General features: G+C 38.4%; 1 protein-coding gene across 24 annotated transcripts in view; it reads left to right on the forward strand.

Moving 5' to 3' along the window:
* Positions 1–13,938, forward strand: part of MYT1L (myelin transcription factor 1 like) — a 380,619-nt gene that overhangs the window by 284,559 nt on the left and 82,122 nt on the right. For 19 of the 24 annotated variants that reach the window (XR_012157935.1, XR_012157936.1, XM_073336127.2 and 16 more), the window contains 5 exons: positions 1,593–1,804; positions 8,426–8,673; positions 11,064–11,300; positions 13,251–13,372; positions 13,734–13,796. Coding sequence is in view for 21 of the 24 variants with exons in the window: in XM_073336127.2 (XP_073192228.1) it covers positions 1,593–1,804; positions 8,426–8,673; positions 11,064–11,300; positions 13,251–13,372; positions 13,734–13,796 (882 nt within the window). In the remaining 3 variants the exon portion in view is untranslated. The remainder of the gene's footprint in view (positions 1–1,592; positions 1,805–8,425; positions 8,674–11,063; positions 11,301–13,250; positions 13,373–13,733; positions 13,797–13,938) is intronic. The other 5 variants (XR_013635539.1, XM_073336121.2, XM_073336122.2 and 2 more) reach the window with 2 other exon arrangements.

Below are 13,938 nucleotides of genomic sequence, written 5' to 3' on the forward strand. Positions count from 1 at the left end.
ACTATATTGGGCTACGCCGACTGAGGATCTGGCCCATTGTATTTTGTGAAAAGTGAAGAGAAATTTTCCAAAGGAGCCCAACATACAAAAGAAAATCAAAGGGTACGGTATGAATTATATAATTTCTTGGGTAATTTACACCTCAATCTCTTGTCTAAGTTCTATGAAAATGAATTCATCCAGAAATGCAAACTACTAAAAATATATTAGTATTTCTAGCTGTTTATTGTTTTCCACTTCATCAGCCAGCAAGGCATGATGGCTCTTCTGCATGTGACTAAATTAGTGTTCCCCTGAATGCCCCTTCCATTTCCACGTTATAATTGTGGGGGAAAGAAAAAGGGCTTGATCCTCTGAGGTACCAAGCACCCGAAGTCTGCAGTTAATCACCCTAAACCCCTGTTAAAAATCAGTGGGCTTTTAGGATGCTGAGCGCCTTGTAGGATTTGCTCTCTAAGGCCCAGTCACACAACACTTTCTCACATGAGAATTTTAGACGGTACAGCCTAAGTCTGTATTAGCTTGCACTCCATCTCTTATTGTGTTGTGGGACTCGCCTATTGAATGTGGTGTGTGGAGCAGCCCCAGGAGTCACAGTTCCCTCTAAAGCCTTGCGTGCAGGAGTCAACAGGAGCCAGAGAGACTGGATGACAGTTCAGAGGCAAGAGGGACTGTGTGGGTGCCGTGTACGGATCTCCCCCTGAAGAGGCGGACCCCAGCTTCTTTTGTGACAGGGCAAACCACATGCAAATAGAATCATAGAATCACAGAAGATTAGGGTTGGAAGAGACCTCAGGAGGTCATCTAGTCCAACCTCCTGCTCAAAGCAGGACCACCCCCAACTAAATCATCCCAGCCAGGGCTTTGTCAAGCTGGGCCTTAAAAACTTCTAAGAATAGGGATTCCACCACCTCCCTAGGTAACACATTCCAGTGCTTTACCACCCTCCTAGTGAAATAGTGTTTCCTAACATCCAACCTAGACCTCCCCCACTGCAACTTGAGACCATTGTTCCTTGTTCTGTCATCTGCCACCACTGAGAACAGCCTAGCTCCATCCTCTTTGGAACCCCCCTTCAGGTAGTTGAAGGCTGCTATCGAATCCCCCCTCACTCTTCTCTTCTGAAGACTAAATACTGTCAGCAGAATTCAAAGGATGCTCCCTGAGTTGAGTAGAGCTCTTAGTGCCGTTTTTTACTTCCAGTAACTAGAAGAATTTGTCTAAAATTTCTACCGGTCTTTTTGTCTTTCTCTAATCCACCTTCCCAAAGAAAGTACATTGTTATATAATGTAATTTCACAGGGAAGGAGAAACCCTTAAGTATTTTTTTAAAATAGAACTTTTCACCAGTTATATTGTTTTTAGTCACAGAATACATTTAGCACTATTATAATTAATTTATCCTAAGCTTTGCTCCAGAAAATATATATTGTTTGTCTGCTGGAAACAACCAAACCAAACAAATACAATAATATATTGCTGTCTCTTGAGTGCAATAAATAACTCAGATTTTCTAATCTGAACTATAAATTGTGCACAGACACAATAAACTGAACTGCATCTAACAAACTGTACATATCTTTAATTTCTAGGCCCATGTGCTTTGTTAAGCAATTGGAGATCCCTCAGTATGGCTACAGAAACAATGTCCCCACCACCACACCCCGCTCCAACTTGGCCAAGGAACTAGAGAAATACTCTAAGACTTCGTTTGAATATAACAGTTATGACAACCATGCCTATGGCAAGAGAGCCATAGCTCCCAAGGTGCAATCCAGGGATATATCCCCCAAAGGATATGATGGTAGGAGGTGCACACTCTTATACATGAGAGACAAGTTTACAGTTAATAATGTTGTTGTATATGTAAACTTCATAAAAATAAGACATACCTTCATGTTCATACAGTATTAAGAGGAATGCTATTCACAGCATGACATTGTTATGTTTAAGTTATTTTTAAAGACTTTTTCTAAAAAGCATTATTTTATATGGTGCTTCCTGCAGGATTGTTGCACTGAGAAGAGAACATCCTTAGCTATTCAGTTCTTGGGATGTACTGAGTCTGCAAAAAAATCTACAGAGGAGAGCCAGTCCTTGTGGCACAGTAGCAGTGTATTATGCTGCCATTTGGGAGGACCTGGGCGCATGGGTTGCATTAGGAATCTTGCTCTTGTATAGTAGTTTAGGAAACTCATAAATGTAATGTGCTTGCTCTCTGGGGAGAAAACATGGACCTCATTGCAATTCAGCCCCCTAGTCGTCAATTAATTAAAAGCCCCTGCTCACCTTATCCACATGAGGATTCCTGTTGAATTCACTGTGAGAACTCATGTGGGTAAAATGATCGGGATTTGGATGAAAGTGGCATCAACACCTGTCTCTGAGGCTATTTCTTCCTTCTGGGCAAGAGAAAGTGTGATGGTGGTGGCTGGCTGGCAGGGGAGAGGAGTTGGACCAAGGAACAATACCCCCTAGGGCCAAAGAATGAAGGGCTGGAGTTGTCCCATTTTGGGATATTCCAGACCTATCAGTATAACATCACAACATTCCCTTCCTCTCTTTCTTATGCAACATGGAACAATTTATTTTCTAGATAAATTCATCTTACAAGATAAAGTGCTTGGGGTTCCTCACTGACTAGCCTATGAAATCCCAGATTTTGTTTAGTAAATTAGGAATAAGTGTGGGTTAGTGGAACAGTCTCTGCTGTTGCCTCAAAACAGACTCTGATTTAGAAAAGTAGGTGAGTGGAGAAGGAGGAAATTGTAACAGCTGCTGTCCCCATCTTTCCTATGTTTTTTGATAGTTAAGTTTTCCTATGAGATCAGTAAGCAGGTTGTTTCACACTAGTAGAGAGGGTGGAAAAAGGCAGACATTTCTGAGTAAAAGTGCCTTAAACTCTCCAGTACCCACCCTCAAAGGAACAACTTAATAGAGATAGAGGGCTAAATTCTGATAAGTTACACCATTTAAGTCAACAGGTTTGCACTAAAAATTCTACCTATTATGTACATGCTCTGTTTACTCGCTAGAAACTGTGAATGAATATGTGTACGTGTTCTCGTGTAAACAGCAAGAATTTATCCTGTTTGAGGCCCCATTTAGCAAAGCATTCAAGCCTTTGCCTAACTCTTATTGAAGTGAGTTGGACCTAAGAGCATGCTTAAAGCTAAGCACATACTTAATGCTTTTGCTGAATTAGGCCCTAAATGATGAAGGATGATAGGGAATTACTCTACTATCTACATATACTACGGGTTCTCAACCTATTGACCATTTTGGGCCACATATGCAGCTCTCTATGTGTTATGTGGGCGGCATCCACACTATATATACTACTTATGTGGCCCTGAGGATGTCACATGGGCCTCAGGTTGAGAACCATTGACATATACACTCATCTCCCATTGATGTAAATGAGAGATACCTATATGTATGGGGATAAAACCCCTTTGACCTTGAAATAGTATTGAGGGGAGCTTGCTTTGGATGTCAACATCTCAGTCAAAGAATGAGTAAGGAGTGATGGTAACACTTTTAGATACATGTGGCTCGGTAAATTTCTTCTCCCCACCCCAAAGTGGAATAGGATGTTGTCATTCCTAATGGGCTTACAAACTTGCTGGGTGAAAAGCTGGTACTGTGTGGTGCATGTAGCTGTAAGTATAAAAACATGGGGTGAAATATGGGGTGAATTTTTGGCCCCACTGAAATCAGTGGATGATTTGTCATTGACTTCAATGGGGTCAGGATTTCCCCCACGGTGTTAAAACTAAAGTTCTATGGCTTTAGTTTTACGGGCATGAAATGGAAGCAGCGATAACTTGCCAGTCTCAGGAAAAGACCTTTTCCTTAAGAAATGTTTTTCCTTAAGGAACTTTGCAGTCTCTAGAGCAGAACTGGGAAATTTATTTTTCAGTGAGTAGTAAATTCACCTAAAAATGCATTTTTCAGGTCACAACAACTATTCACAAATTTGGGTTGAATATTGTAAATAGTTTCTACTGAAAAAAATTAGGAAAAAAGAACATCAAAACTGTCAAAGCAGTTTATTTTGGCCATTTTGAAGTGAAATGTTTTGTCTTTGTTTTGAAAACATTTTGTTTTGACCATTTTCAAACATTGTGTTTTGACTTTTCATTTCAAAATGGCATTTTGGAATAAATATTCAGCAATGGACTCTTCAGTCTAGCAGAGCAAGGTATGACATGATCCAATGGCTGGAAGTCGAAGCATAACAAATTCAGACTGGAGATAAATCATACGTTTTTAATAGTGAGGTTAATTAACAATTGGAACAATTTGCCAAGAATTGTTGCAGATTCTACATCACTGGCAATTTTAAAATCAAGAGTGGATGTTTTTCTAAAAGATCTGCTCTAGGAATTGTTTTGGAAAAGTCCTATGGCCTGTGTTATATCAGAGGTCAGATTAGATTATCATAATGGTTCCTTCCGGCCTTTGAATCTATAAATGTTAGAAATTTAGCTTAAAAAAAAAAAAAGGTGAGAAACCCCAAAACCCAAAATTAAACATTAAAATGAAAGATGATGGCCAACTATTCCATTGTCTATATACACACTCATCTCCCATTAATCTAAATAGAAGTTACCTGTATGTTTGAAGGGGGAATACGCCTCCCCCTCGCCCTTCCCCCCCCCATTCAAATAGCATTGAGGCTAGCTTGGGAGGTATATAGTATGAACCCACTGTATACATTAGGGAATAAATTTTTGTTTTGAAGAGGTGTTATACATAAACTTAGTGGAGACTGGTAATTAATCAAAAGTTCATTCTGTCAAACACTGTAAGAGGAAAACAGAAATATGTATAGTATTAAGCGTCTGAAAAATGAGTCACTTGATGTTTGAATCTTTTAATTTTGAGGCAGCAACAGGCTTTGTTTCACAGACCATGAGGAAAATGTCATGGGGCTGATATATTCAGCAAATAAATTGATGTGAGTGGCATGGACTGTGTTCTTTTTTGTGTGTGTGTAAGATTTAATAAGAATTACACAAGGAGAGGACTCTGTATGTTGTATGCTATGATGCCTTGATGATGCTACAGAGAGATCATCTTATAAGGAAGAGGATTTGTTTGTTTGGCTTTATTTTCCCTTTAGGGACAACATCATAATGGGTTACATTATAGGCTTATTTTATATGGCAGTAATGATGAGAACAGCTGGACCCAGTGTCCAGAGGAGTTCACAGAGCTCTGCAGGTGGGAGCTATTCAGGGATAGTGGAAAACTTGTGCAAACCCAGAAGTTGTCAAGCAGTCCTCCCTGAATTCTTTCCATCTCACTCCCTTGCACTGGGGCTCTACAGTCCCTGAAGAGCTCCTATGGGGTTCAGAAAAATTGATGGAGCTGTGGTTAACTTGAACAATAGAACTGGTACCAAGGCTGCTGGTGCTGGGGATAGAGGATGCTGGAACTGGGTCTCATTCTCTCATCAACCCCGTTTGTTTGGAAAGGACTGCATACCTTAATTTTGATGGGGCAGCTGCCACTCCCCAGCTTACTTAGCTATGGAGGAGCCTTTGGGATATTAGAGAAGCACTGACCCCACTGTCATCATCCCGTATGTCGTTCATCAGGGGAAAGTCAGAATCTTGGAAATGGAGCTGGCTGGAGCGGCTGCCTGAGAGCAATGTGGCTGTCGTTGATGGAAGAGATTGCTTTCTGCTTTCTGGTTCGCCACTCGGCCACAAAGCATAGTTGGATTACAGAAGTCCCAGCGACCCTGCACCATAGCAATGCACTAAATCACTATTTGGCTCGAAAGCAGAACTGCAAAATGTGTTTTATTTTTTATTCGGACAATGTCACTGCCATTCCCCTTCTCTGCAGATGGATTTCACTCTATCTGAATTCACTATAAACAAGAGTCCTGAATTTCTTTTTCAAAAGTAATGTGAGGTAGATAATCCAGGCTGCAAGAAGTGATTAGAAACTGTACAGTAAAGCTCAAGCTAAAATGACCACAGCCATTCACATATGCTTAATACATATATAATGCTTTTCACCCTCAAAGCGTTTCACAAACAATCATTTATTAATCCTCACAACACGCCTAAGATTAAATATTGTGATTGCCTTTCTACTAATGGGGAAAATGAAGCAGAAAGATCATGTGATTTTATCAAGGTCACAGAGGGAGTCTGTGTCAGAGCCTGGAAGAGTTTCTTGTGGCTAATCCTATGTTGAAAACTCTTTATTACTCCTCCCTGCTTTCCTCTCTCCCTCCCTCCCTTCCTCTCTCTCTGTATTGATATAGGTATATAAAATGTCTTATATTATCTCATATTTAATTTAATTTTAATCAACTCTCAAATGTCTAATATGGCTGCATTTTCCTTTTGCAAGTGATAGAAAAGGCATGTTATTTATTCGTTTGAAATATAGTCCTAATTTTGCGAATTACATGTGCAAAGTGGTTGCTGTTAAAAAGTCAACACTTACTATATCAACACAGTGGTAACTGAGATACTGTACTTATTTCCTGTTGTAAGTTTAGAGAATTAGTTGAGTATCTTGGCTACCAGAATGTAGCAACCATGGATAAATGCTCAGTTTTTAGTGACCAATATTGACTACTAGTTTCATAATGAAATTTGGTGTAAAATATGTCATGGGAAATAACTCACAGGATTATTATCTGTGAATGTGCAGAAAACAACAATGATCTAAAGAATGCAAAACAAAAAGAAACTTCTTGAATCTTAACCATCCATTTCTTTAAAAAAAAAATCACACCTGTGTACTATGTGGGTTTCCTGAGAAAACTTCTGTATCTGCTATGAATTAAGCATTTTATTTCACTTACAGTAAACAATGACTTCATTAACTTTTCCAAAAATGTACAGACGAAAGGGATGAAGTAAGGAGTATAAGATAAATTCTGCATCAGACTCTCCTGTTCTGCTTTTCCAGGCAGAATGTAGTCCATAAAGAGGCTGTGCTCAAGGGAGCAGATTACTGCATGTATGTCTGCCGCAGCACACCTGAAGAGGTTGGCATAAATTGAAACTGTGGAGAAAGAGATCTAACTAGTGTGTTGACCCTTTATATAGGGCCTTTATATAGGACCCTCTGTCCAGCAATTACGCATATATTCTATAGCACAATGACATGGCATTGTAACACATTTATTATATTGTTCAGTATGATCTTTGCAGAATACAGAACTCCACCTTAAAGGGGAGAAATCACTATACCATGAATGCATGTATGTGTAACTGCTGACATTGACTTCTAGTGGGTGGGCTATCTGAAAAACTCTGGGTTCAATAGACCAACTGACATTTTTTCTCAGTCATTTATTAAAAAAATAATTGAGCCATTTATTATGGGCCAGGAGTGTGATTGGGTTTTTTTTAATTCCTTTGGCTATAAAATGTGAATATTCATGTTTTTTTAAAAAAGCCAACAATATTGTCATGTTCTGTTTAAAGAAGAGGGGAATTAATTGTGCAGGCTTAAGCCTGATGTGGCGCTGTAGTGCTTTCTTGAGCATCCGTTGAGCCTTACAATGTGTGTCAATCATTATATAGTTAAATACACCCTTGTAGCCTGATTATCAGAGGTGCTGAGTGTACACGACTCCTGTTGTTTTCAACAGGAAGCTTTTGGTGCTCAGCACCTCTAAAAATCACACCGTTGAGCTCATTTATTTTTTCTGTTTATATTACATTTGCTTTAGCCTGTGAGGGCCCCACATCCATATTTGAACAATGCCTGCCCCTTCATTCTACGGCCACCTTCTTTTTTCCATTTAGTCCTCCTCCTTTCCCTTCTCATGACCAGCACAGTACTTGCCCTCATTGCAGAATGGAGGAACATTTTGGTCAATTTGAGATTACCAAGGATGTATGGCTAGCACTCTGGCCTGGAGATCAAGCACATTATCCTCCCAATGAGCTTGATCCCCACTAGCTCCAGGGAGTGGGATTCCTAAGGTCGGTTGTGAATCCGGAGTTAGCCCAATTTGCTGGTGCAATACCACTCAAGTGTCCTATCGTTATATGCCCACCTCTTAATAAAAGCGAGTGACCCAAACAGTCCCCGTACAAATATATAATCGGCTCTTACTATGGAATGAAAGCAGTGTTTCCCTGTGCCGTTGCTGAAATTTCATGCACCGTGTTTGTTTGCTACTTCTGGCCTGTTTGTCACTACGGTGTACAGTCACACCCTCCGGATTTATTTCTAATGGGATGTTTAACACATACCCGATTGCTTGGGTAAAGGACTCACGCACAAAATCATAGAATACCTGCATCCTTTTTGTTGCCTTTTTTTTTTTAATCAGTCACTGTTGCTCATTATAGAATTCACCCACCGTAGACTGTTTTTCTTGTCATTTATGTAACGTGCTCGTACTTTTGAGTCATCCTTGTCCTATTTCTTCCCACAGCTAAACGTTATTGCAAGAACTCAAGCCCCACCAGCAGCACAACGAGCAGCTATGCCCCTAGCAGCAGCAGCAATATGAGTTGTGGTGGAGGCAGCAGTGCCAGCAGCACCTGCAGCAAGAGCAGCTTTGACTATACTCATGACATGGAGGCAGCACACATGGCTGCCACTGCTATTCTGAATCTCTCCACTCGCTGCAGGGAGATGCCTCAGAACCTCTCCACTAAACCGCAGGATCTCTGTGCCCGGGTAAAACTGAGCAATTACGTTTGTTGATGATGATACAAACCTCTAGCTTTGTGCCCCTGATAGGTCCAAGAGTCGCTTTAATGCCTCTTGCTTAATCTTTTTCTCAGAAAGAACAAAAATGTGGCAGCTCTGCTAAGGCAGCAAAATAAAAGACAAGGATGCAAATTACTCATCAGTAATTCTTGAAATCCAGATCAGTGCTTAGAGTTAAAATGGTGCTGATAAAATGTGTTGTTCTCTGTTTTAATTCTCCTCTTACTGATGGGGTCTATAGTAACTATGGAAGCTATTTAGGTTGCTTAGGTGGTATTAATTGCACTAAAGAATTTTTACTAACACTATCTGATTTATAATTGTAAGAAAGAGGATGGTTTAATAATGTAACTTCATGTATAAATCATACATGGGCCCTAAGGTCTTACGATCTAGTACAAAGGAAATTTGTGGTATTGTACACAATGTTGTCTTACCGATCCAGAATATAATTGCTCTCAAATCGATTCATAATACGTTTGAAACAAACAAAAAATCCTCCAGTGCAGATAACTTTTAAGTTGCATAACAGTAATAATGCAGTATCACCAGTGCTCTATAAAGTGTTAGTAAATTCTCAATATATTATTAAATGGCAACACTAAAACAAATAAAGTAAAAAGATTTTTATATTAACCTTTCTGTATTAAGAAAAACAGTAGCATTATTAAAATTCATCCAAATTGTAAAACTTTTATAAGAACCGTTTTATTTTGTTATAACCAGAATAAATCTTAACTCTGACATCTGAGGACAAATGACTATTTAAAATACACCAGCAACCAATAAAGTGCTACCTATAGGAGGCCACTAGATGGCTAAATAGACAGATGCAGTGCAGGGGGAACAGTTTTATTGTGCTTATAGAAGAGCTTTTGAGCTGGCAGACATGTTCTGCTCTTCTCCAGATAAACAAAGGGTTTTTTTTCCTGTTATGTAAAGCTTCTTGATCATACATAATGAGCTAAAAATCTTACCAGTAGTTATTAGTAATGATCTTAATTTATATGAATTCAGTAAGGTTAGTAATTTTGTTTTCGAATGCTTCCTTTTATATTAATTGATTTAATCCTATAGATGAGGGAAATCTCTTTGTGGCATGCAAATAAATGTGATTGTGCTCAGTACCAATAGGAATTGAAAAAGTTTGAGCAATAACCTTAAAAATATTATGTGGCAAAAAAAAATGTAATAACAAATCTGGGAAGATAAATACATTATCAAGCCTAAATTAATATCAGGGCAATAATCAGGAATAAACTGTGGCAAAAAGTGTTTGTGTAGAATAATACTGTATAATCTGTCAAGGCAATAACCAAAGCAAGGGATTTTCATTAAGTGTCTTGCTGCTGTTCTGTTATTACCTCAAGAGGAAAGAGAGCTCCTAGACATCTGAGTAGACGGTAGAATTCACAGCAGTTTTGAAATCTAATTTCTGGTGAAGTGTTTTACTCTTGAAAAATTAAGGTTTGGTTGAGTATTTTGCTTCCTCCCCTCCCCCGTCTAAATGCCCTCCCACTCCCTGGGGGAAAGAAAGAAGAAGAAGAGGAGGAAGATGATTTGAAGTGAATAATTCTTGATCTATTTTCAAGCCAAAAACAAAAATCCCAAACCTACTCACCCTATACTGCACAGTTCCTCTGTCGCTGCAGGGAATGTCAGTACCAGCTTTGTTACCCAAGCCAGCTGATTATATAGATAGTCTTTGGAAAGTTAAGATATATTAAACCTTAACATCTGTGGTGGAGGAACTGTGAGATTTGGACGCATTTTCTCATAATATGAAGGTAGCAAACACAGTGTAAACTGACTGGCTTTAGTAACCAAAGCTCTTTTTTTCTAATTCTTTACCTATTAGTGTTAGAAGAGCAAAGTATTGTGCTTTTTTTTAATGCAACTTGCTACCTAGTTTTTATTACTCTAATCATATAAGCAGGTGTTGAAAGGACTGGAAGTAGGCAGAATCATATAGATGTTAACTCTGTTAGACTAACCTGTCAAAGAGTAAATCAGGGACATAAACACAGCAACAAGAAAATACCTTTGGGGATTTCTCATTTCACTGTCAAATTTTACACCTGAGTTTTGGGAGGATGGTTGTGGTTAGTGAGAAGTCTCCCCTTTTCTTCCAAATATTAGATTAGCCTTTTATGAAGACATGAGTGAATCTACTTTAACAGCATTAATGTTGTGTAACAGAATCATGCTATGTGTGGGAGGGGGCTTAGTGCTTACAATCTATATAGGCATGATAAAGCCTTTTATCATTCTACTAAGCAATCAGATTGAAAACCACAGAGAGGTGACATTTTGATAGTCCAAAGCTGAATTAACAATATTTGTTCTTCTTTTGACAGAATCCTGATATGGAAGTCGATGAAAATGGAACCTTGGATCTAAGCATGAACAAACAGAGACAGCGGGATGGTTGCTGTACCATTTTGACACCACTGGAGCCAATGTCACCACAACGACAAGCTGTGATGAATAACCGGTGTTACCAGCTGAATGAGGGTGACTGCTGGGACTTGCCAGTGGACTACACTAAAATGAAGCCCAGAAGGATAGATGAAGATGATTCCAAAGAGATTAATGTATGTCTTTTTCATCTAAGGGTTCTGATTGCAATCTGACTGTTTTAATTCATTAGATTTCTAAAATCTGAAAGGGAAGAGGAAACACCATGTGTAGGTAATAAAAAAAAATAGATGGTTTCCTGACAAGAGGACTTTCTGGTGGTTAATCTTTCAAAATATATCATGTTGGCACACGTGTGATCGGTGACTAACTTCAATCCGACAACACTTGAACCGTGAATGTGAATCATGTTTTCTAACACCACTGTCTTGTTAACAAATATTTTCTTCTGTGAAGATGTTCTAATTTTCCAAATCTACCTTATTCCATCTGAGGAAGTTGACATAACTTTTTTCAGTGTTGGTATCAAGTTTTTACCAGCTTTCCGAACAAGATACTCTTCTCAGATTAAGATTCAAAAGTGAAGGACTGAATATTTAAAAGTGTGTTTATACACACAGCTCTGCTCAAGAAGCACAAACAGAATACAGTATAAGTTTTCCATTAATTTAGCTAACCAGGATTTTGTTGTCAAAAGGCCTGCTCCTATATTCAGGAAAATACATTTCTTGTGCATTCAGGAAAGTAGGAGCACAAAGCTTTGGGTGTACAAGGGATACACAATAGGGCCTTTATACCATAGTAATAAAATATTTTATTTCAAGAGTATTATGAAGGAATATGAGGTGTGATACACTCTAAAAACCTGTAAACAGAAAGACGTAAATAAAGAAAACTTGCTCCATAGTGAATTTATTTTAAGTTTCAAAGCTTGTAACATGTAGCAAGTGTTTTCAGTCACCACTCTGAAAGGGTGGTCCTGACAGTTGTCAGACAGCTGCTTTTTTTGGTGGGGAGTTGCGGGGAGGCTACTGTTTGTGCTTGTCAGGTTTCAACTCTTGCTCACTAGCCCGTTTGCCATTTTGAACCCATTGTAATCTAGACATGATTTTACAATCCCAGACTTTGTATAGCAATATTTTTTCTCCTGCTAGATCTATGTTATAAGATTAGAATTCTTATCAACTCTGTGTAGCAATATCTCTCTCCAATTTATTTTAATCAAAATATAGGATGGCATGATTTAAAAAATAAACTTAGAAACATGCAATAAAGTGATATTTGCTTTGTATACATTGGATGCAATCCTAGCTCCGCTGAAATCAATGGGGGCGTTGCCATTGACTTGGCTGGGGCCAGGATTTCTCTCATTATCTAAGAAATGGGAGATATTAAATACAATATAGAACTTGACTGAAACAGGAGGAATTGTTCCTTAATTCTGTTGCTCACAGCACCATCTGCAGGAGTTTCTGCATCAGTGCTTTCTGCCACATTTTCTTCACTTCTGAAATTAATGCTTAAGTTTCAAATATAAAAAAGCTAAATCCATCAGTAAATTTAATTACAAAATTATATTTTGCGAGGCAGATCCATTGAGGTTTGCCCAGATTGTGACACTATATGTGTGTTTAGCAGTTGGCTGCTAACATCATTCCTGATTCATTTTTTGGGAGAATGCTTAACCATTTTAAAATGTTATTGAAGTTAGTGTCTTGATGGATAAGATACTATATTTAGGCTTTGTTTTTCTGTGGCTGTGGTTTGTAAAAACTCGTGACTTTGGAAAAAGTATTGATTCTTGTGAAAGAGAATAGAAACTGTCAGAGGCAGCTGCTGATACAGTTGGGAATAGACACCAAACAAAAGAGAATATCTGACTTTTGCCTCTTTCTCCTCAAATTAAATGGTATAATTCTTTTTCACTTGTTCTAAAGTGTGTATTGAAATGTAAAGGTACTATATAAAGGTCTAGCAGGTGAGCAAAAAGGTAAAATAATGTCAACATTTTTCTGATTGAGTGGGAGTAATGGAGGCGATATGTCTTATAACTGTACGCAGCATTGTTTTTTGTGTATATTGCAGCCTCACCTAAGTGGGACTAATACCCATATGTTTGCCTGCAGCCAGAAGACTTGGATCCTTTCCAAGAGGCACTTGAAGAACGAAGGTATCCTGGTGAAGTTACAATCCCAAGCCCTAAACCCAAATTCCCTCAATGCAAAGAGAGCAAAAAGGATTTAATAACGTAAGCATAATGTGAGGTGAAATTATTTTTTCTCCTTTTAACCTTTCCTCTTTGTCTTTTTTAAACAAACAAGTACATATACGCCTTGCAGTATGAGCATGCAACATTTGCAGCATATAAATGTTTCCAACTGCCAGTTAAGTAAAGTAATAAGCTAACACGTATTTGCTTGTTTTTAATTATGCTATATTGTACTGAGATGCCATTTTCATTTAATGCTGTTCATTTTGCAGCTTTTTGATAGGATGCTTAAATCCCCTTGCAGTCATTGCAGCTAAACTGGAAACAATGAAACTTTTAAAAGTTTTTTTTTTTAAACATACTTACTATTTTGGCTGTTTTTGTTTTTGTTTGGTGGCAGATGTCCAACACCAGGGTGTGATGGGAGTGGTCATGTGACTGGTAATTACGCCTCACATAGAAGGTGTGACTTCATTTTTTTCATGGTGGATTCTGTCTTTTCAATTTATTGTTTTCAGCTTACCTCAACAATGCTGTCAAAGTAAAGATGTTGAACTATGTGTTAACCCTTTGAGTAATATATGTTGATATTAAAAGCATGCTAA

The sequence above is a fragment of the Lepidochelys kempii genome, chromosome 3 (assembly GCF_965140285.1).
Source record: "Lepidochelys kempii isolate rLepKem1 chromosome 3, rLepKem1.hap1, whole genome shotgun sequence".
In the NCBI taxonomy this organism is placed as follows: Eukaryota; Metazoa; Chordata; order Testudines; family Cheloniidae; genus Lepidochelys; species Lepidochelys kempii.